Here is a 20,810-nt window from a genome sequence, read left to right as displayed (position 1 = left end):
TTGCCTTCAAATTATGATAGAAACACGAGGAGTCTGACATGAGCCATGAATCACAGGGTAGGTTCAGATAAAGGAGCCCCCCTTGGCCTGTGTGTTTTCACCTGTCTGGAGCATCGACTGAAACACGGTCCCGTTTCCTATCTCGGTCAAGTGACTCGCCCCCTGGCTGCCCCGCTTGGCGTCAGTGTGTGACCTCATAGGCCTTAGGATCCTTCCAAGCCTCCCCCTCCACCTCTCCCCCAACTCACTGACATCAGCCCACTCTACAAACACATTGCAAAATATTCAAAGAGCAAAAGAAATACTCTTAACATCATTTGCAGGATTTTAATCCATTTCTTTCGGAAAGCTAAAAGGTATTTTTTACCTTTGAGCACCATTGGGTTATGTTCAGTCGGGGTATTCTGCGATTCCCACTGGACGGCCTGTAGCTATAATTACAAAGATTCACAACAGGGTTTTCCACGCTTGCCTTCGTGTGCTTGATTTGATTTGGCTTAATAATGTCACATGTATCAACACAGTAAGGAGTCTAACAACACCAGGTTAAAGTCCAACAGGTTTATTTGGCAGCAAGCGCCGCTAGCTTTCGGAGTGCTGCTCCTTCGTCAGGTGAGCAGTGCTCCGAAAGTTAGTGGCGTTTGCTACCAAATAAACCTGTTGGACTTTAACCTGATGTTGTTAGACTCCTTATTGTGTTTACCCCAGTCCAACACCGGCATCTCCATAACATGTATTAACATACAGTGAAAAGTATTGTTTCTTGCGCGCTATACGGAAAAAAGATAGACCATAAGACATAGGAGCAGAATTAGGCCACTCGGCCCATCGAGTCTGCTCCGCCATTCAATCATGGCTGATATTTTTCTCATCCCCATTCTCATACCATTCATAGAGAAGGAAAGAGCACAGAATGTAGCGTTACAGTCATAGCTAGAGAAAGATCAACTTAATGCGAGGTAGGTCCATTCAAAAGTCTGATGGCAGCAGGACTTGAGTTGGTTGGTATGTGACCTCAGACTTTTGCCGTATGAGGAACGGTTGAGGACTCTGGGTCTGTACTCGTTGGAGTTTAGAAGGATGAGGGGGGATCTTATTGAAACTTACAGGGTATTGCGAGGCCTGGATTGAGTGGACGTGGAGAAGATGTTTCCACTAGTAGGAAAAACTAGAACGAGAGGGCGCAACTTCAGGCTAAAGGGACGATCCTTTAAAACACAGATGAGGAGGAATTTTTTCAGCCAGTGAGTGGTGAATCTGTGGAATTCCTTGCCGCAGGAGGCTGTGGAGGCCAGGTCATTGAGTGTCTTTGTAATAACTCCATGGAGGTGAAAATCCCATCACCAAGTTATTTTATTTACACCATACATCTGTACACAGCCAGCTCTCCAGTTGCTCCCTGCTGAATGCAGGCTGGGAGTCTGACACACCTGCTTTAAATCGGGAGCATGAGGCTCCCTGATTTAACCACCAATTAGGACTCATCAGGTAGTTCATACTCTAGCAAGCCAACCTCATTAACCTGGCTGAATTCATCACAGTCTTTAAGACAGAGATAGAAAGGTTCTTGATTAATAAGGGGATCAGAGGTTATGGGGAAAAGGCAGGAGAATGGGGATGAGAAAAATATCAGCCATGATTGAATGGCGGAGCAGACTCGATGGGCCGAGTGGCCTAATTCTGCTCCTATGTCTTATGGTCTATCTTTTTTCCGACGGACAAAGGTGGAAGAGAGTATGTGCATGCACTTTGCAAGTTCTTCAGTTAGTGGCGAATGGATGTCCTGATGTTGTAAAAGGTGTGAAAGAAATGCAAGTCCTTGCTTCCTCTGTAATGGCAACATTGATTGGATCAGATTGAGCCTCTCATTTTATCGATTTATTTCAAATCTCAATGCGCACCAAAGTCCAATTGGCTTGATTTACTACGTCAGCTCCTGTTATTCACGATTCGCTTCGAGTGACAGCCTCATTGTTTCATCAGTGCAGCGAGCACTTTCACCAACTACCCGTGTGCCTGAAAAGACTATAATTTACTAATTCTATCTGATTACTGGAGTGGGCAGACTGAGGGTGAGCCGCTAATGGCTGCATTGTCTCATTAACAAAACGTTTGATTCCCCCACTCCAGACGCGCTGGGAAGGGTGAATTGATCCGGCAAAATTTTTTTAAATAACTGAACCAATCTAAGGGGAGGCGATGGCCTAGTGGAATTATCACCAGCTTATTAATCCAGAAACTCAGCTAATATTCTAGGGACCCAGATTCAAATCCCGCCACAGCAGATGGTGGAATTTGAATTCAATAAAAAAAATCTGGAATTAAGAATCTACTAAACAACAAAGAGCAAAGAAAATTACAGCACAGGAACAGGCCCTTCAGCCCTCCAAGCCTGCACTGACCATGCTGCCCAACTGAACTAAAACCCCCTACCCTTCCAGGGACCATATCCCTCTATTCCCATTCTATTCATGTGTTTGTCCAGACACCAGGTTGATACCAGAGATGAGGGGTGTTGATTATGAGGAGAGACTGAGCAGATTGGGTTTGTATTCGTTGGAATTTAGAAGGCTGAGGGGGGATCTTATAGAGACCTATAAGATAATGAAGGGGCTGGATAGGGTAGAGATGGAGAGATTCTTTCCACTCAGAAAGGAAACCAGAACTAGAGGGCACAGCCTCAAAATAAAGGGGGGTCAGTTTAGGACAGAGTTGAGGAGGAACTTCTTCTCTCAGAGGGTGGTGAATCTCTGGAATTCTCTGCCCACTGAAGTGGTGGAGGCTACCTCGTTGAATATGTTTAAATCACGGATAGATGGATTCCTGATCGGTAAGGGAATTAGGGGTTATGGGGATCAGGCGGGTAAGTGGAACTGATCCACTTCAGATCAGCCATGATCTTATTGAATGGCGGGGCAGGCTCGAGGGGCTAGATGGCCTACTCCTGCTCCTATTTCTTATGTTCTTATGTACCCCTAAAAGTCACTATCGTATCCGCTTCCACTTCCTCCCCCGGCAGCGAGTTCCAGACACCCACTACCCTCTGTGTAAAAAACTTGCCTCATATATCTCCTTTAAACCTTGCCCCTCGCAACTTAAACCTATGCCCCCTAGTAATTGATTCTTCCACCCTGGTGAAAAAAAACTTCTGATTATCCAAGCTACTGATGACCATGAAACCATTGTTGATTGTCGGAAAAATCCATTTGGTTCACTAATTTCCTTTAGGGAAGAAAATCTGCCGTCCTTACCTGGTCTGGTCCTACTCCAGAGCCACAGAAATGTGATTGACTTTCAACTGCCCTCCAAGGGCAACTTGGGATGGGTAATAAATGCTGGCCCAGCCAGTGATGCCCATGTCCCACGAATGAATAATAAAAAAAACTGAATGGGTAACTGGAAACGTCTTCTGCAAACCAGAGCTCGCGTGCAATACACATTGGGGGTGTGATAACGTGTGGAGACTCAGAATGGCAGGCATAGAACAAGAATTATTCAACTATTCACAACTAAATAATTTGCAATACAACAACACAGGTCTGCTCCCAGCAACTCCCCAACTCGCTCTGCTGACTTCCAGCCTCGATGATGTAGGGGAGTGATGGCCTCGTGGTATTATCGCTAGACAATTAACCCAGAAACTCAGCTAATGTTCTGGGGACCCGGGTTCAAATCCTGCCACGGCACATGGTGGAATTTGAATTAAATAAAAAAATCTGGATTTAAGAATCTACTGATGACCATGAAACCATTGTCGATTGTTGGAAAAACCCATCTGGTCCTTTAGGGAAGGAAATCTGCCGTCCTTACCTGGTCTGGTCTACGTGTGACTCCAGAGCCACAGCAATGTGGTTGACTCTCAACTGCCCTCCAAGGGTAATTGGGATGGGCAATGACTGCTGGCCAGCCAGCGACGCCCATGTCCCACAAATAAATAAACAAAATGTGCACCCTCATTCCCGACTGGCTGAGGTTCGGGCACCCATGTTTCCATTGGTTTCAGCCTAGTCACATGGTCCACAAAGGGTCACTTCTTAAAGAGGCCACGCCACCACAGTGGGGCTCTGCTGGATTGATGCCAAGACAATGGATAAAGAAGGGATTGAGAAGTGTGTGTTCTGTCCTGATGACATTCCATTCATGATAAACTTATCCATTCTAATAGGCGTGAGCAAAGATCGTGGCACAGCCTGACAAATACAGAAGAGTTCTCGCAGTGACCTGCCCAACATTGATCTCTGAAGCTGTTTCACGAGGAAGACTTCAGGCACTATTTTATACTCCCCACTGTGGCAAATTTGGAGGTGGGGAGGATATTGAAGTCTGGAGGGTGGCGGGTGAGTGGGCACCCTGTCACCTTCCTGCCTCAAGCCCAATTAAGTCTATGGCAGGAGGACCCATGGATGGCCTTCTCTCTTCGCTGCCAATTGGGGCACAAAGAGGCAATTAATGCCCAGTCTCAGGCCTCTCCCCACTGCCGCTCCTATTAGCCCAGTGGCAGTCAGCCCTGTCAACACACGGGGAGCATGGCGCACACAACCACATGTAGGTTGCTTGCGGCCTCCCAGTGGGGAGGCTGGTCCATTTTTCAAAGGTACCTGGTGCCTCATTGAAGGAACCAGAATCGCGAAGAATGGGGGATAGGGGTCGCAGAGAGCCACCACTCTGCCCTTGTTGCTGACCCCCTATTCCGCCCTGCAATGTGACCCCCACCCCACAAAACCCTTCCCAACATTGCTTACCTCGGGCCTGGTCATTCTGTGACCCTAGGCCTCCGGTGGGTGTCATTCCAGCAGCAGCCACTGCCTTCCCTGCGGTGCCACTGAGCAAAAGAGCTGTTGGCCTCTGATTGGCTCTTGGTAGGCGGGATCTCTTTGACCAACTGTGACCTTTCAACTGCCCGATTGGCATGTGATACTGGCAGGCCTCCCCGGAGGAGGCAGTGCCAGTCTCTCACTGGCTCTTGCAGCCATTGGCTGAAACCCCCGCCACATCTGTAAAACTCTCCTCATTGTGTCAATTCAGCAACTCAGAATGGAGCACTGACACCGGTGAGCCTGAGGATGTCAGTACATGGCCCGCTTGGTCCAGAAACTCCAGCAAAGAATTCTGGGCTAACACCCCAGTGCAGAGCTGAAGGAGCGCTGCTTCATTCCTGACCTTTTGGATGAAATGTTAAACCAAGGCCCTGTTTGCCCTCCCAGGTGGCACAGTGGTTAGCACTGCTGCCTCATAACACCAGGGACCCAGGTTTGATTCTGGCTTGGGTCACTGTCTGTGTGGAGTTTGCACATTCTCCCCATGTCTGCGTGGGTTTCCTCCAGGTGTTCCGGTTTCCTCCCACACTCCAAAGATGTGCAGGTTAGGTGGATTGGCCATGCTAAATTGCCCCTTAGTGTTAGTGCTAGCTAGAGTAAATGCATGGGATTATGGGGATAAGGCATGGGTGGGATTGTAGTCGGTGTAGACGCAATGGGCCAAATGGCCTCCTTCTGCACTGTAGGGATTCTATGATCTTGCAGAGATTCTATGATTCCTCCGGGTGCTCCGGTTTCCTCCCATACTTTAATCATGTGCAGGTTAGGTGCATTGACCGTGCTAAATTCTCCACACTCCGGCACCTATTCGGGTACACTGAGGGAGAATTTAGCATGGCCAATGCACCTAACCTGCACATCTTTTGGAATGTGGGAGGAAACCAGAGCACCCGGAGGAAACCCACGCAGACATGGAGAGAACGTACAGACTCCGCATAGACAGTGACCCAAGCCGGGAATCGAACCCAGGTCCCTGGTGCTGTGAGACAGCAATGCTAACCACTGTGCCACCCTTCGTAGAGTAAATACATGGGGTTATGGGGATAGGGCCTGGGTGGGATTGCTGTCGGTGCAGACTTGATGGGCTGAATGGCCTCCTTCTTCACTGTAGATTCTATGATTCTAGGTGGGTATAAATGGTGCCACAGGGTTATTTCAAAGCAGAGTTCTCCTGGTATTCTGGCCAATCTTTTTCCCTTACACAATGCCGAGACTCTAGTCACTATCACATTACTGTTTGGATGAGCTTGCTATGCACAGATTGGCTGCTGCGTCTCGTGTGTTACAACAGTGAGTACACTCCAAAAGTACATTGTTGTAAAACCTGAGTGTGAAAGGGGCTCCAGAATACAAATCGTGGACTGGGAATGAGCGAGAAAGAACAGGCGCTGGAGTGTGGCGATTAGGGGATTTTCACAGTGACTTCATTACAATGTTCATATAAGCCTACTTGTGACTCATAAGTAATAAATAAACTTTAACTATTGGTCAGGACATCAGACGAACCTCTCCTGCTGTTCTTTGACATACTGCCGTGGGATCCTTTGCATCCACCCAAGAGGAAAGATGGACCCTCAGTTTAGTGGCTCGCCTGAGAAGCAGCACCTCAAACAGTGCAGCACTGCCTCAATACTGTACTGGAGCGGCAACCTATATCAGGTACTCTAGTTGGCCTTGGACCTATGGTACTCTGGTTCAGAAGCTTACCACAAGCCATAGAGTCTGAGGTCTACAGTACGGAAAAGGCCCTTCAGCCCATCGCATTTGCGCTGGTCAAAGACAAACTACCCTCTTATTCTAATCCCATTATCTAGCACTTGGTCCATAGCCTTGTATGCCTTGGCATCGCAAGTGCACATCTAAATACTTCTTAAAAGTTATAAAAGATCTCTGCCTCCACCACCCTTTCAGACAGTGAGTTCCAGACTCCCACCACCCTCTGGGTGTAAAAGGTATTCCTCATATCCCCTCTAAACCTCCTGCCCCTTACCTTAAATCTATGCCCCCTGGTCATTGATCCCTCCACCAAGGGGAATGGTTTCCTCCTATCTACTCTATCAATGCCACTCATAATTTTATTCATCTCAGTCATGGTCCCCCTCAGTTTCCTCTGCTCCAAGAAAAACAACCCCAGTCTATCCAATCTCTCTTTATAACTAAAACTCTCCAGCCCAGGCAACATCCTGGTAAATCTTCTCTGCACCCTTTCCAGTGCTGTCACATCCCTCCTATAATGTGGGTTCCATAAGGCCATAAGACATAGGAGCAGAATTAGGCCACTCGGCCCATCAGCCATTCAATCATGGCTGATATTTTTCTCATCCCCATTCTCCTGCCTTTTCCCCATAACCCCTGATTTCCTTATTAATCAAGAACCTATCTATCTCTGTCTTAAAGACACTCAATGACCTGGCCTCCACAGCCTTCTGCAGCAGAGTTCCACAGATTCACCACTCTCTGACTGAAGAAATTCCTCCTCATCTCTGTTTTAAAGGATTGTCCCTTTAGCCTGAGGTTGTGCTCTCTGGTTCTAGTTTTTCCTACTGGTGGAAACATCCTCTCCACGTCCACTCTATCCAGCCTTGCAGTATTCTGTAAGCTTCAATAAGCTCCTCCCTCATCCTTCTAAACTCCAACGAATACAGACCCAGAGTCCTCAACCATTCCTCATACGACAAGCTCTTCATTCCAGGGATCATTCTTGTGAACCCCCTCTGGACCCTTTCCAAGGCCAACACATCTTTCCTTAGAAATGGGGCCCAAAACTGCCCACAATACTCCAAATGGGGTCTGACCAGAGCCTTATACAGCCTCAGAAGTACATCCCTGCTCTTGTATTCTAGCCCTCTCGACATGAATGCTAGCATTGCATTTGCCTTCCTAACTGCCGACTGAACCTACATGTTAACTAAGAGAATCTTGAACAATGACTCCCAAGTCCCTTTGTGTTTCTGATTTCCTAAGCATTTCCACATTTAGAAAATAGTCTATGCCTCCATTCCTCCTTCCACTGTGCATAACCTCACACTTTTCCACATTGTATTCCATCTGCCACTTCTTTGCCCACTCTCCTAACCTGTCCAAGTCCTTCTGTAGCCCCCCTGCTTCCTCAATACTACCCGTCCCTCGACATATCTTTGTATCATCTGCAAACTTAGCAATAGTGCCTTCAGCTCCTTCCTCCAAATTGTTAATGTATATTGTGAAAAGTTGTGGTTCCAACACTGACCCCTGAGGCACACCACTAATCACCAGCTGCCATCCTGAAAATGACCCCTTTATCCACATTCTCTGCTTTCTGCCAGTCAACCAATCCTCTATCCATGCCAGGATCTTACCCTTAACACAATGGGCACTTAACTTATTCAACAGTCTCCTGTGTGGCACCTTGTCAAAGACCTTTTGGAGATCTAAATAAATCACGTCCACTGGTTCTCCTTTATCTAACTTCCTTGTTATCTCCTCAAGAACTCCAGAAGATTTGTCAGACATGACCTCCCCTTGACAAAGCCATGCTGACTCAGTCCTACTTTATCATGCACTTCCAAGTACTCCGCGATCTCATCTTTAATAATGGACTCTAAAATCTTGCCAATGACCGAAGTCAGGCTAACTGGCCTATAATTTCCTGTCTGCTGCCTCCCGCCCTTCTTAAACAGCGGTGTTACATAAGCTACTTTCCTGTCCTCTGGGACCCTCCCTGACTCCAGTGATTCCTGAACGATCACCACCACTCCACAATTTCCTCAACTATCTCTCTTAGAACCCTGGGGCGTAGTCCATCCAGTCCAGGTGATTTATCCACCTTCAGACCTTTCAGTTTCCCCAGAACCTTCTCCTTAGTGGTGGCCACTACACTCACCTGTGCCCCCTGATTCTCCTGGAGCTCTGGCATCTCACTGGTGTCTTCCACCGTGAAGACTGATGCAAGGTAACTATTCAGTTCCTCTGCCATTGCTTTGTTTCCTATTGTTACTTGTCCAGCCTCATTTTCCAGTGGCTATTTTTGCCTCTTTCTTACCTTTTATAAGTCTCTAGAACTGCACACAATAATTTAGCTGTTTTATACAGTACCAGTAAAACCTCCCTGCTCTTAAACTCGATGCCTTGGCTAATAGTGGTAAGTGACGGAGACACCCTTTAGTACGCAGTAAAGGCTAAAGAAAAATTGAACCCATTAAACATCTCTTGGACGGACTAAATGACGTTCATTGATTATAATTATTTTATTAACATATTTACAAGCAGCAGTTTTGAATTTCTCTAAGGGAAAGTCTGCAAGATTGAGTGAAGTGACAAGGGCTGATCTCCCCATGTTGACACATGCGTAACTGTTTACCTGTAGTGTTCTGACACTGATGTAGCCAGGGAGCTCCCGGGCCTGCTGAGCCTTGCTGGGATTGGTGAAAACTCTGGTTCTGTTTAGAGTTGCGCTGTGGCTGAGGTAAGGCTGGAGGAGAAGCGACGAGTTGTCGTATGTATACCGAACCACTGCCACGAAGAGAGAGACCAGGAGAACCAAACTCACCAGCAGAATCAATTTCCTCTGTCGGGGAACAGGAAAATACTGGTTAGTCCGGAAAAACAGCCAAAAGGTTTAAAGTTTATTTGTGTCACAAGTAGAATCATAGAATCCCTATAGTGTAGAAGGAAGCCATTCAGCCCATCGAGTCTGCACCAACACATCTCACCCAGGCCCTATCCCCGTAACCCCACATATTTACCCCACTAATCCTTCTAACCTACGCATCCTGGGACTCTAAGGGGCAATTTATCATGGCCAATCAGCCTAACCCGCACATCCTTGGACTGTGGGAGAAAACCGGAGCACCCGGAGGAAACCCACGCAGACATGGGGAGAGCGAGCAAACTCCACACAGACAGTGATCCAAGCCGGGAATCAAACTCAGGTCCCTGGAGCTGTAAGGTAGCAGTGCTAACCATTGTACCACCTTGCCACCCAGTAGGCTTACATTAACACTGCAATGAAGTTACTGTGAAAATCTCCGAGTCGCCACACTCCGGCGCCCGTTCGGGTACATTGAGGGAGAATTTAGCATGGCCAATGCACCCTAACCAGTATGTCTTTCAGACTGAGAGGGGAAACCGGAACATCACGAGGAAACCCATGCAGAGAACGTTCAGAATCCGCACAGACAATGACCCCAGCCGGGAATCGAACCCGGGTCCCTGGCGCTGTGAGGCAGCAGTGCCACCGTACCAGGCTGATTCCGGGGTTGGCAAGATTGATGTATGAGGAGAGGTTGACTAGGTTAGGATTGTTTTCACTGGAATTCAGGCAAATGAGGGGGGATCTCATAGAGACTTATAAAATTCTAACAGGACTAGACAGTGTAGACGCAGGGAGGATGTTCCCGTTGGTGGGTAGTCCAGAACCAGGGGTCACAGTTTGAGGACTCAGGGTAGACCATTTAGGACGGAGATGAGGAGACATTTCTTCACCCAAAGAGTGGTGAGCCTGTGGAATTCATTACCACAGGAAGTAGTTGATGCCAAAACATTGAATATATTCAAGAGGCGGCTGGATATAGCACTTGGGGCGAATGGGATCAAAGGTTATGGGGAGAAAGCAGGATTACACTATTGAGTTGGACAATCAGTCGTGATCGTAATAAATGGCGGAGCAGACTCGAAGGGCCAAATGGCCTCCTCCTGCTCCTATCTTCTATATCTCTATGTGCCACTATTGTGCCACTGTGCCGCCATAGGGTGAAAAGTCTTCACAAAATGTGAATAAAGGGAGCCTGTTCTGCCATTCATTTAGGTTATAGTTGATGTAGATCTGAATTTAATTTAGCCACCTTGGTTCCATAACCCTTCCCTAACAAAGAATTGCCAATCGCATTTCCGCACTCAGTCCAATGGTAGATTTTAAACTCCCGCTGGGTCTGGGATCAGAGGTGGGCAATGCTGGAGATTAGCCTCAGTGCTGGGCATGTGGTGGCCAGCTGCTTAGTCTCATTGATGGCCTATTAAGTCCAACTAGTGGAAAGATTTGCCAGTCATCTTCCAGTTGTGCCCCCAGCCCTCGTGGGGCCAATGCCTGGAGTTGAGTGTCCACCCAGAAGGAAAAACCAGTCAAACTTCGGGAATGAGTAGTACTGGTCCAAACTGGTGTAAAGTGGAGCTCCAGTTTGAACCAATACCAGCCACTTCCCAGGGTTTACTGGTTTTCCCTGCTGGACAGCAGGCCTGGACAGCCTCCTGGCCTGCGGATGTGCGAGAGCAGTCTCAGGCTGCCCTATGGGGATGTTCCCTCCACAGTGGTGCCGTGGATGATTCATCTCTTTATTACTTAAACCTCTCACAAGGTTGGAGAGAGAGAGAGAGGGCACCTCCATGGTGCAGCACCCTCTCAGTCACTAATCCAGTAGGGAAGCCTGCTGCTCCTCCCTGGCCAGGAGGCCACAGCATAGTGGTTAACACAGCTGCCTCACAGTGCCAGGGACCCAGGTTTGATTCCTGCCTCAGGTCACTGTCTGTGTGGAGTTTGCACATTCTCCCCGTGTCTGCATGGGTTTCTGGTTTCCTCCCACGGTCAAAAAATGTGCGCGTTAGGTTGATTGGACATGCATTGCCCCTTAGTGTCAGCGGGACTCGCAGGGTAAATATGTGGAGTTAGAATGGTGGGATTGTTGTTGTTGCAGGCTCAATGGGTCGAATGGCTTCCTTCTGCTCTGTCGGGATTCTATTCTAAGTGATTTGATTTATTATTTTCACATGTATTAGTATCCAGTGAAAAGTATTGTTTCTTGCACGCTATACAAAGCATAAGTGCTTTTGAAGTATAGGCACTGCTGTAATGTCGGAAAGGGAATACCTGTAAGCATGCAATACACCAGGGGTTTGCGAGTCTCAGCCTAGATCATGTCAGCATCAAGACGCTCCTAATTCTGGGGACTTGACCCTATAACCTTCAAGCTCAGAGATTGAGACAACCACAAGTGAACCCTCCGCTGACACTGACAGAGTTCCAGCTGCAAAGTGAAATGTTAAGCGTACGGCGGGGGGAAGGAAGAGTCGGGCATGCTGATAAGGGGAGATCAAATAAGTAGAGTGTGTGGAAGCTCGTGTGGAGCTGAACCACAGGCAGAGCGGGATTGAATATTTAGTCTGCTCTAAATTCTAGGCAATAGACAAGACTGTATTACAAAAATACCCAACAAGAAAGACCGAGCGTCATAGCTGTCTCTCTTCATGACAACACCTTTGTATTCTTGCAACCTTTCCCCAACCGACGCTCACACAGGAGACTCTAAAGTTTGACTGATGTTCCCTGTGACAACTGGGGGCGAGAGAAAGATGCAGTGAGCGTGATTGAAAGAGGCAGTGCTGTTCCAGCCTTAAAGGATGCCTGCAGGCTATCTTACAGCAAGTGGCTCTTACAGCAAGTGGCTCAAGTCTATCATTTCACCCTTTGTGAAGGACAGACTCAGCCATTGCTCTGCTCTTTAGTGCGTCAGCCTCAGTTTCATTGGTAACTCTGTAGACACTCTTTCAGAATGCTGTTGATTCAGGCTTATTCACGCAGTCCAGGCTGATGCTCCACTGCACTACTGAGGGAGTGCTGCACTGTTGACAGCACATCTTTTAGGTGCATGTCCATCCCATCAGCCCACTCAATTTCACTATGTCAGAAAATATCAGGGACGTTCTCCCCAGTGACCTGGCCAACACTCGGCCCTCAGTAAACATTACAAGGAATCGGATTATCCCGACACAATCTCTTCACTGTTTGCGGGATTTTACTCTGCATGAATTGGCTACTTCCTTTCCCAAAAATCACAGGAGTGGGTGCCAGCAAGCATGAGGCTGTGCTCCATGGAATATCCTGAGGGGACTTGCCATGATAGAGGCTGAAAGGATATTTCCCTTAGTGTGGGTGTGAGTGGGGAGGATTCTAGAACTCGGAGACATGTTTTAAAAATTAGGGGTCTCCCTTTTAAGGTGGAGATGAGAAGAATTTTCTCATGCAGGGTGGGCACATTGGCACTGCTGCCTCAAAGCTCCAGGGAGTCGGGTTCAATTCCCGGCTTGGGTCACTGTCTGTGCAGAGACTGCACGTTCTCCCCGTGTCTGCGTGGGTTTCCTCTGGTGTTCTGGTTTCCTCCCAAAGTCCAAAGATGTGCGTGGTAGGTGGAAAGGCCATGGTAAATTGTGCCTTAGTGTCGCAACATGTAGGTTTGGGGGATTAACCACGGTAAATGCATAGGGGTAAAGCTTGGTATGCTGCTCTTTCGGAGAGTTGGTACAGACCCCTTGGACCAAATGGCCTCATTCTGCACTGTAGGGATTCTAGTCTAGACAATAAAGAACAAAGAACAAAGAAAATTACCGCACGGGAACAGGCCCTTCGATCCTCCAAGCCTGCACCAACCATACTGTCCAACTTAACAAAAACCCCCTATCCTTCCGGGAAACACATCCCTCTATTCCAATCCTATTCATGTACTTGTCAAGACGCCCCTTAAAAGTCACTATCGTATCCGCTTCCACTACCTCCCCCGGCAACGAGTTCCAGGCACCCACCACTCTCTGTGTAAAAAATCTGCCTCATACATCTCCTTTAAACCTTGCCCCTCGCATCTTAAACCTGGGCCCCCTAGTAATTGACTCTTCCACCCCTGGGAAAAAGCTTCTGACTATCCACTCTGTCCATGCCTCTCATAATCTTGTAGACTTCTATCAGATCTCCCCTCAACTTCCGTCGCTCCAGTGAGAACAAACCAAGTTTCTCCAACCGCTCCTCATAGCTAATGCCCTCCATACCAGGCAACATCCTGGTAAATCATTTCTGTACCCTCTCCAAAGCCTCCACATCCTTCTGGTAGTGTGGTGACCAGAATTGAACTCTATATTCCAAGTGCGGCCTAACTAAGGTTCTATAAAGCTGCAACATGACTTGCCAATTTTTAAACTCAATACCCCGGCCGATGAAGGCAAGCATGCCGTATGCCTTCTTGACTGCATTGCCACTTTCAGTGACCTGTTTACCTGTACACCCAGATCCCTTTGCCTATCAATACTCTTAAGGGTTCTGCCATTTACTGTATATTTCCTATCTGTATTAGACCTTCCAAAATGCATTACCTCACATTTGTCTGGATTAAACTCCATCTGCCATCTCTCCGCCCAAGTCTCCAACTGATCTTTATCCTGCTGCATCCTCTGATGGTCCTCATCGCTATCTGTAAATCCACCAACCTTTGTGTCGTCCGCAAACTTACTAATCAATCCAGTTACATTTTCCTCCAAATCATTTATATATATTACAAACAGCAAAGGTCCCAGCACTGATACCTGAGGAATGCCACTTGTCACAGCCCTCCATTCAGAAATGCACCCTTCCACTGCTACCCTCTGTCTTCTTTGATCGAGCCAGTTTTGTATCCACCTTGCCTGCTCACCTCTGATCCCATGCAACTTCACCTTCTGCACCAGTCTGCCATGAGGGACCTTGTCAAAGGTCTTACTGAAGATCACGTAGACAGCATCCACTGCCCTACCCTCATCAATCATCTTCGTCACTTCCTTGAAAAATTCGATCAAGTTTGTGAGACATGATCTCCCCTTCACAAAACCATGTTGCCTCTCACTAATATGTCCACTTATTTCCAAGTGGGAATAAATCCTGTCTCGAAGAATCCTCTCCAATAATTCCCCTACCACTGATGTGAGGCTCACCAGCCTGTAATTACCTGGATTATTCTTGCTACCCTTCTTAAACAAAGGAACAACATTGGCTATTCTCCAATCCTCTGGGACCTCCCCTGTCCGATGTCACACTATTTGTAATCCCCACAGCTTGCCTGGACCTGCAGAGTCTCACTGGCTGTCCTGTCTGGAGACAATACACATCTCTTTAGCCTGTCTTGATGCTCTCTCCACTCACATTGTTTGTATCTTAAAGACTTGATTAGCTGTAAGTATTTGCATTCCAACCATTATTCATGTAAATTGAATTTGTGTCTTTATATGCCCTGTTTGTGAACAGAATTCCCACTCACCTGAAGAAGGGGCTTAAGGCTCCGAAAGCTTGTGTGGCTTTTGCTACCAAATAAACCTGTTGGACTTTAACCTGGTGTTGTTAAACTTCTTACTGTGACCTCCCCTGTCGCCAGTGAGGATACAAAGATTTCTCTCAAGGCCCCCGCAATTTCCTCCCTTGCCTCTCTCAGTATTCTGGGGTATATCCCATCAGGCCCTGGGGACTTGTCTACCTTGATGTTTCTCAAGAACCCCAATACCTTCTCCTTTTTGATCTCAACATGACTCAAAACTATCTACACATCCTTTCCCAGACTCATTATCCACCAAGTCCTTCTCTTTGGTGAATACTGACGCCAAGTACTTAGGAGCATGAAGGAGGCGGAAAGTGTCATAGATAGGAGCTTTGGAGACATGGTCACACTGAAGGTGCAGGCAGATAGATGGGTAACTGCTAGAAGGGGCAGGCAGTCAGTGCAGGAATCCCTTGTGTTCGTCCCTCTCTCTAACAATTATACCGTTTTGGAAACTGTTGGGGGAGATGGGCTATCAGGGGAAACCAGCAGCAGCAGCCAAAGCAGTGGTACCACGGCTGGCTCTGTTGTTAAGCAGGGAGGGACAAAGAGCACTAGGGCAATAGTTACAGGGAACTCTATCGTTAGGGGTGCAGATTGGCACTTCTGTGGACGTGAAAGAGACTCCAGGATAGTATGTTGCCTCCCTGATGCTAGGGTCCAGGATATCTCTGAACGGACAGAAAGCATTCTGAAGGGAGAGGGTGAACAGCCAGAGGTCGTGGTACATATTGGTACTAACGACATCGGCAGGAAGAGTGATGAGGTCCTGCAGCAGCAGTTTAGGGAGTTAGGTAGAAAGTTAAAAAGCAGGACTTCTAGGGTTGTAATCTCAGGATTACTCCCTGTGCTACGTGCTAGTGAGGCTAGGAATAGGAAGATAGTGCAGCTCAACACGTGGCTAAACAGCTGGTGTAGGAGGGAGGGTTTCAGATATCTGGATCATTGGGGTCTCTTCCGGGGCAGGTGGGACCTGTACAAGAAGGATGGGTTGCATCTAAACTGGAAGGGGACAAATATTCTGGCCAGGAGATTTGCTAGTGTCACACGGGAGGATTTAAACTAGTTTGGCAGGAGGGTGGGAACCAAAGCAAAGGTGAGTTAGCTGAAGGGGAACCAGAGGTAGGGCCAGTAAGACTCAGAGAAACAGAAGGCAGGGTGGGGTTGCTAACCAGAGAGGCTCTGATGGACTGAAGTGCATTTGTTTCAATGCGAGAAGTGTAACAGGTAAAGCAGATGAACTTAGAGCTTAGAACAGTATGTAGATTAGTACTAGGAACTACGATGTTGTTGCCATTACAGAGACTTGGTTAAGGGAAGGACAGGATTGGCAGCTTAACGTTCCGGGATGCAGATGTTTCAGGCAGGACAGAGAGGGATGTAAAAGGGGTGGGGGAGTTGCACTACTGGTTAAGGAAAATATCACAGCTGTACTGCGGGAGGACACCTCGGAGGGCTCATACAGCGAGGCAATATGGGTAGAGCTCAGGAACAGGAAAGGTGTAGTCACAATGTTGGGGGTTTAGTATAGGCCACCCAACTGCCAGCGGGAGATTGAGGAACAGATATGTAGGCAGATTTTGGCAAGGTGTAAAAGTAACATAGTTGCTGTGGTGGGAGATTTTAATTTCCCCTATATAGACTGGGACTTACTTAGTGCTAGGGGCGTGGATGGGGCAGAGTTTGTAAGGAGCATCCAGGAGGGCTTCCTAAAACAGTATGTAGATAGTCCAACTAGGGAAGGGGCCATACCGGACCTGGTATTGGGGAATGAGCCCAGCCAGGTGGTCGATGTTTCAGTAGGGAAGCAGTTCGGGAACAGTGACCACAATTCAGTAAGCTTTAAGGTACTGATGGATAAAGATAAGTGTAGTCCTCAAGTTAAGGTGCTAAATTGGGGGAAGGCTAATTACAACAATATTAGGCAGGAACTGAAGAATGTAGATTGGGGACAGATGTTTGAGGGCAAATCAACATCTGGCATGTGGGAGGCTTTCAAGTGTAAGTTGATAGGGATTCAGAACCGGCATATTCCTGTAAGGATGAAGGATACGTATGGCAAGTTTTGGAAACCTTGGATAACGAGAGATATTGTGAGCCTAGTCAAAGAGAAAAAAGGAGGCATTTATCAAAGCTAGGAGGCTGGAAACACAGGAAGCAAGTGTGGAATACAAGGAAAGTAGATAGAAACTTAAGCAAGGAGTAAGAAGGGCTATAAGGGGTCATGAAAAAGCATTGGCCAGCAGGATTAAGGAAAATCCCAAGGCTTTTTATACATATAAAGAGAGAAAGAGGGTAGCCAGGGAGAGAGTTGGCCCACTCAAGGACAAGGGAGGGAATCTATGCGTGGAGCCAGAGGAAATGGGTGAGGTATTAAATGAGTACTTTGCGTAGTTTTACTTTGCGAATAGAAAAAACATTTTCTATTCTCTAGAATAGAATAGCGGATAGTCAGAAGCTTTTTCCCAGGGTGGAAGAGTCAATTACTAGGGGACGTAGTTTAAGGTGTGAGGGGCAAGGTTTAAAGGAGATGTACGAGGCAGGTTTTGTACACAGAGGGTGGTGGGTGCCTGGAACTCGTTGCTGGGGGAGGTAGTGGAAGCGGATACGGTAGTGACTTTTAAGGGGCGTCTTGACAAATACATTAATAGGATGGGAATAAAGGGATGTGGTCCCCGGAAGGGTAGGGGGTTTTAGTTCAGACGGGCAGCATGGTCAGTGTAGGCTTGGAGGGTCGAAGGGCCTGTTCCTGTGCTGTAACTTTCTTTGTTCTATTTCCCAGTATTTAGTACTTACTGCAAATAAATGTTTAAAAAAAAGGCTACCTCAAACTAAAAAGTTTAATAAGAAGATAAGAAACAAAATACAGACTAGGATATGGCAGAGCAGGTTGTGTGTGTGTGTCTCTGTGTGTGTCTCTGTGTGTCTGTGTGTGTATCTGTGTGTGTGAGCATGAGTGTATGGACAGCAAGTCTAGCCTCAGGGCATATATATGCAGGAGATGTTCCAATCTTACTCTCGCTGGCTCAGATTCACTGAGCTGGAGGATGATTTGGTGAAACTCCAACACACAACACAGTTTCAGGAAAGTTTGCTTTGGACTTCAGTCAGACGGTGTGGAGAGGTATGGGTTCAGAGTGAATTTGATGTGCAGAGTAGGTTAGAGAATGAGGATCCACACGAACTGATCCTGTTCCAACACATACAATATACTTGCTATCAATAAGAAGGATGAAGACTGTCAGAAGGAAAACCAGAATGTAGCCCGTGGTGGATCGACTCAAACTGGTCCAGACATCGCCAGGTTTGGTGGCCAGCCATTCTCTGGTACATTCCTCATGGGAATGCACAGACCAATAAAAGTCAACCTGCCTGTTTTAAATTCAAAATGGTGCGATGACAATAATCTCTCCCTCAATGTCAACAAGACGAAGGAGATTGTCATCGACTTCAGGAAGCATAGTGGAGGTCATGCCCCTGTCTACATCAATGGGGACAAAGTGGAAATGGTCGAGAGATTCTGGTTTTTAGGTGTCCAGATCACCAACAACCTGTCCTGGTCCTTCCACACCGACATTATAGTTAAGAAAGCCCACCAACGCCTTTACTTTCTCAGGAGGCGAAGGAAATTTGGCATGTCAGCTACGGTTCTCACCAACGTTTACAGATGCACCATAGAAAGTATTCTTTCTGGTTGTATCACAGCTTGGTATGGCTCCTGCTCTGCCCAAGACCGCAAAAAAACTACAAAGGGTCATGAACGTAGCCCAGTCCATCACTCAAACCAGCCTCCCATCCATTGACTCTGTCTATACTTCTTGCTGCCTCGGAAAAGCAGCCAGCATAATTAAGGACCCCATGCACCCCGGACATTCTCTCTTCCACCTTCTTCCATTGGGAAAAAGATACAAATGTTTGAGAGCACATACCAACTGACTCAAGAACAGCTTCTTTCCTGCTGCTGTCAGACTTTTGAATGGACGTATCTTATATTAGGCTGATCTTTCTCCTCACCCTTGCTATGACTGCAATGCTATATTCCGTACCCTCCCATTTCCTTCTCCCCTATGAACTCTATGAATGGTATATTTTGTCTGTACAGCGCGCAAGAAACAATACTTTTCATTGTATACCAAAACACCCTAGCTAGGACTCTAACAGACTATACGATAAATGGCAGAACCATAAAGGGTGTAGATACGCAGAGGGACCTGGGTGTGCAAGTTCACAGATCCTTGAAGGTGACGTCACAGGTGGAGAAGGTGGTGAAGAAGGCATATGGCATGCTTGCCTTTATAGGACGGGGCATAGAGTATAAAAGTTGGGGTCTGATGTTGCAGATGTATAGAACGTTGGTTCGGCCGCATTTGGAATACTGCGTCCAGTTCTGGTCGCCACACTACCAGAAGGACGTGGAGGCTTTGGAGAGAGTACAGAGGAGGTTTACCAGGATGTTGCCTGGTATGGAGGGGCTTAGTTATGAGGAGAGATTGGGTAAACTGGGGTTGTTCTCCCTGGAAAGACGGAGGATGAGGGGAGACTTAATAGAGGTGTATAAAATTATGAAAGGCATAGATAGGGTGAACGGTGGGAAGCTTTTCCCCAGGTCGGTGGTGACGTTCACGAGGGGTCATAGGTTCAAGATGAAGGGGGGGAGGTTTAACAGATATCAGAAGGACATATTTTACACAGAGGGTGGTGGGGGCCTGGAATGCGCTGCCAGGCAAGGTGGTGGAGGCGGACACACTGGGAACGTTTAAGACTTATCTAGGTAGCCATATGAGCGGAGTGGGAATGGAGGGATACAAAAGAATGGTCTAGTTTGGACCAGGGAGCGGTGCGGGCTTGGAGGGCCGAAGGGCCTGTTCCTGTGCTGTATTGTTCTTTGTTCTTTGTATATTCTGCACCCTATCTTTTTCGTCTCCCCGTGTACTCTATGAATGTGTGTTTTGTCTGTATTGCTCGTAATAAACAATATTTTTCAATATATCACAATACATGTGATCATGATAAAGTTTATTTATTAATATCACAATTAGGCTTGCATTAACACTGCAATGAAGTTACTGTGAAAATCCCCTAGTCACCACACTCCGGCGCCTGGTTGGGGTACACTGAGGGAGAATTTAGCATGGCCAATGCACCTAAGCAACACGTCTTTTGGACTGTGGGAGGAAACCGGAGCACCCGGAGGAAACCCACGCAGACACGGGGAGAACGTGCAGACTCCGCACAGACAGCGACCCAAGCCGGGAATCGAACCCAGATCCCTGGTGCTGTGAGGCAGCAGTGCTAACCGCTGTGCCACCTTGCCGATAAAAAAATTAATCAATTTGAATAAAGCCTGGCAGTTAACTGTTCCATGCTGTATTCTCAATCAGCATGTCTACAAATCAGAGTCCACTTGCCAACTCATCAGGATGCTCTTTTCGTGCAACACAAAATGTTCTTCTCGAGCTTGCCGCCTTTTTTGATGAGCGTCAGATGAAAAGCTGAGACAGCATGTCTCTTCTCTTTCAGTAATAATCGAGATTTAGGTCAGGCTGACTTCAATGGGATGAGACAGCATCTACAGTGAGCTGAGCAAATCTATTTATGGGTAAAACAACAGAAGATCAGTAGGAGGTTTTCAACAAAGAATGTAAGTAATGCGATGCAGAACTGCTTTGTATCCCTGAGGGCCAAGAGCAGTACTTACCAAAAAGAACACAGCCATGGCTGACTAAAGAGATAAAGGACAATTTAAAACTAAACGGAAAAGCATACAAAAAAAAACACATTCTGGTGAATGAAGAAGATGCAAAAAGGTGACAAAGCAGATAATAAGAGCTGCAAAAGAGAATGAAAAAAAACCTGCAAGTGATATCAAATAAAAAGGTAATGGTGATAAGATCATTGGACTAGTAATCCA

General features: G+C 47.1%; 1 protein-coding gene across 1 annotated transcript in view; it reads right to left on the bottom strand.

The window, feature by feature from the left end:
• st6galnac3 (ST6 (alpha-N-acetyl-neuraminyl-2,3-beta-galactosyl-1,3)-N-acetylgalactosaminide alpha-2,6-sialyltransferase 3) overlaps nt 1-20,810 on the bottom strand; it is a 281,729-nt gene that overhangs the window by 225,592 nt on the left and 35,327 nt on the right. The window contains exon 2 of the mRNA XM_078218942.1: nt 9,157-9,363. Within this exon, the coding sequence (XP_078075068.1) occupies nt 9,157-9,363 (207 nt within the window). The remainder of the gene's footprint in view (nt 1-9,156; nt 9,364-20,810) is intronic.

The sequence above is a fragment of the Mustelus asterias genome, chromosome 8, assembly GCF_964213995.1.
Source record: "Mustelus asterias chromosome 8, sMusAst1.hap1.1, whole genome shotgun sequence".
Lineage (NCBI taxonomy): Eukaryota > Metazoa > Chordata > Chondrichthyes > Carcharhiniformes > Triakidae > Mustelus > Mustelus asterias.
Note: the sequence above shows the minus strand (reverse complement) of the source record. Positions and strands in the feature narration are given on the sequence as shown.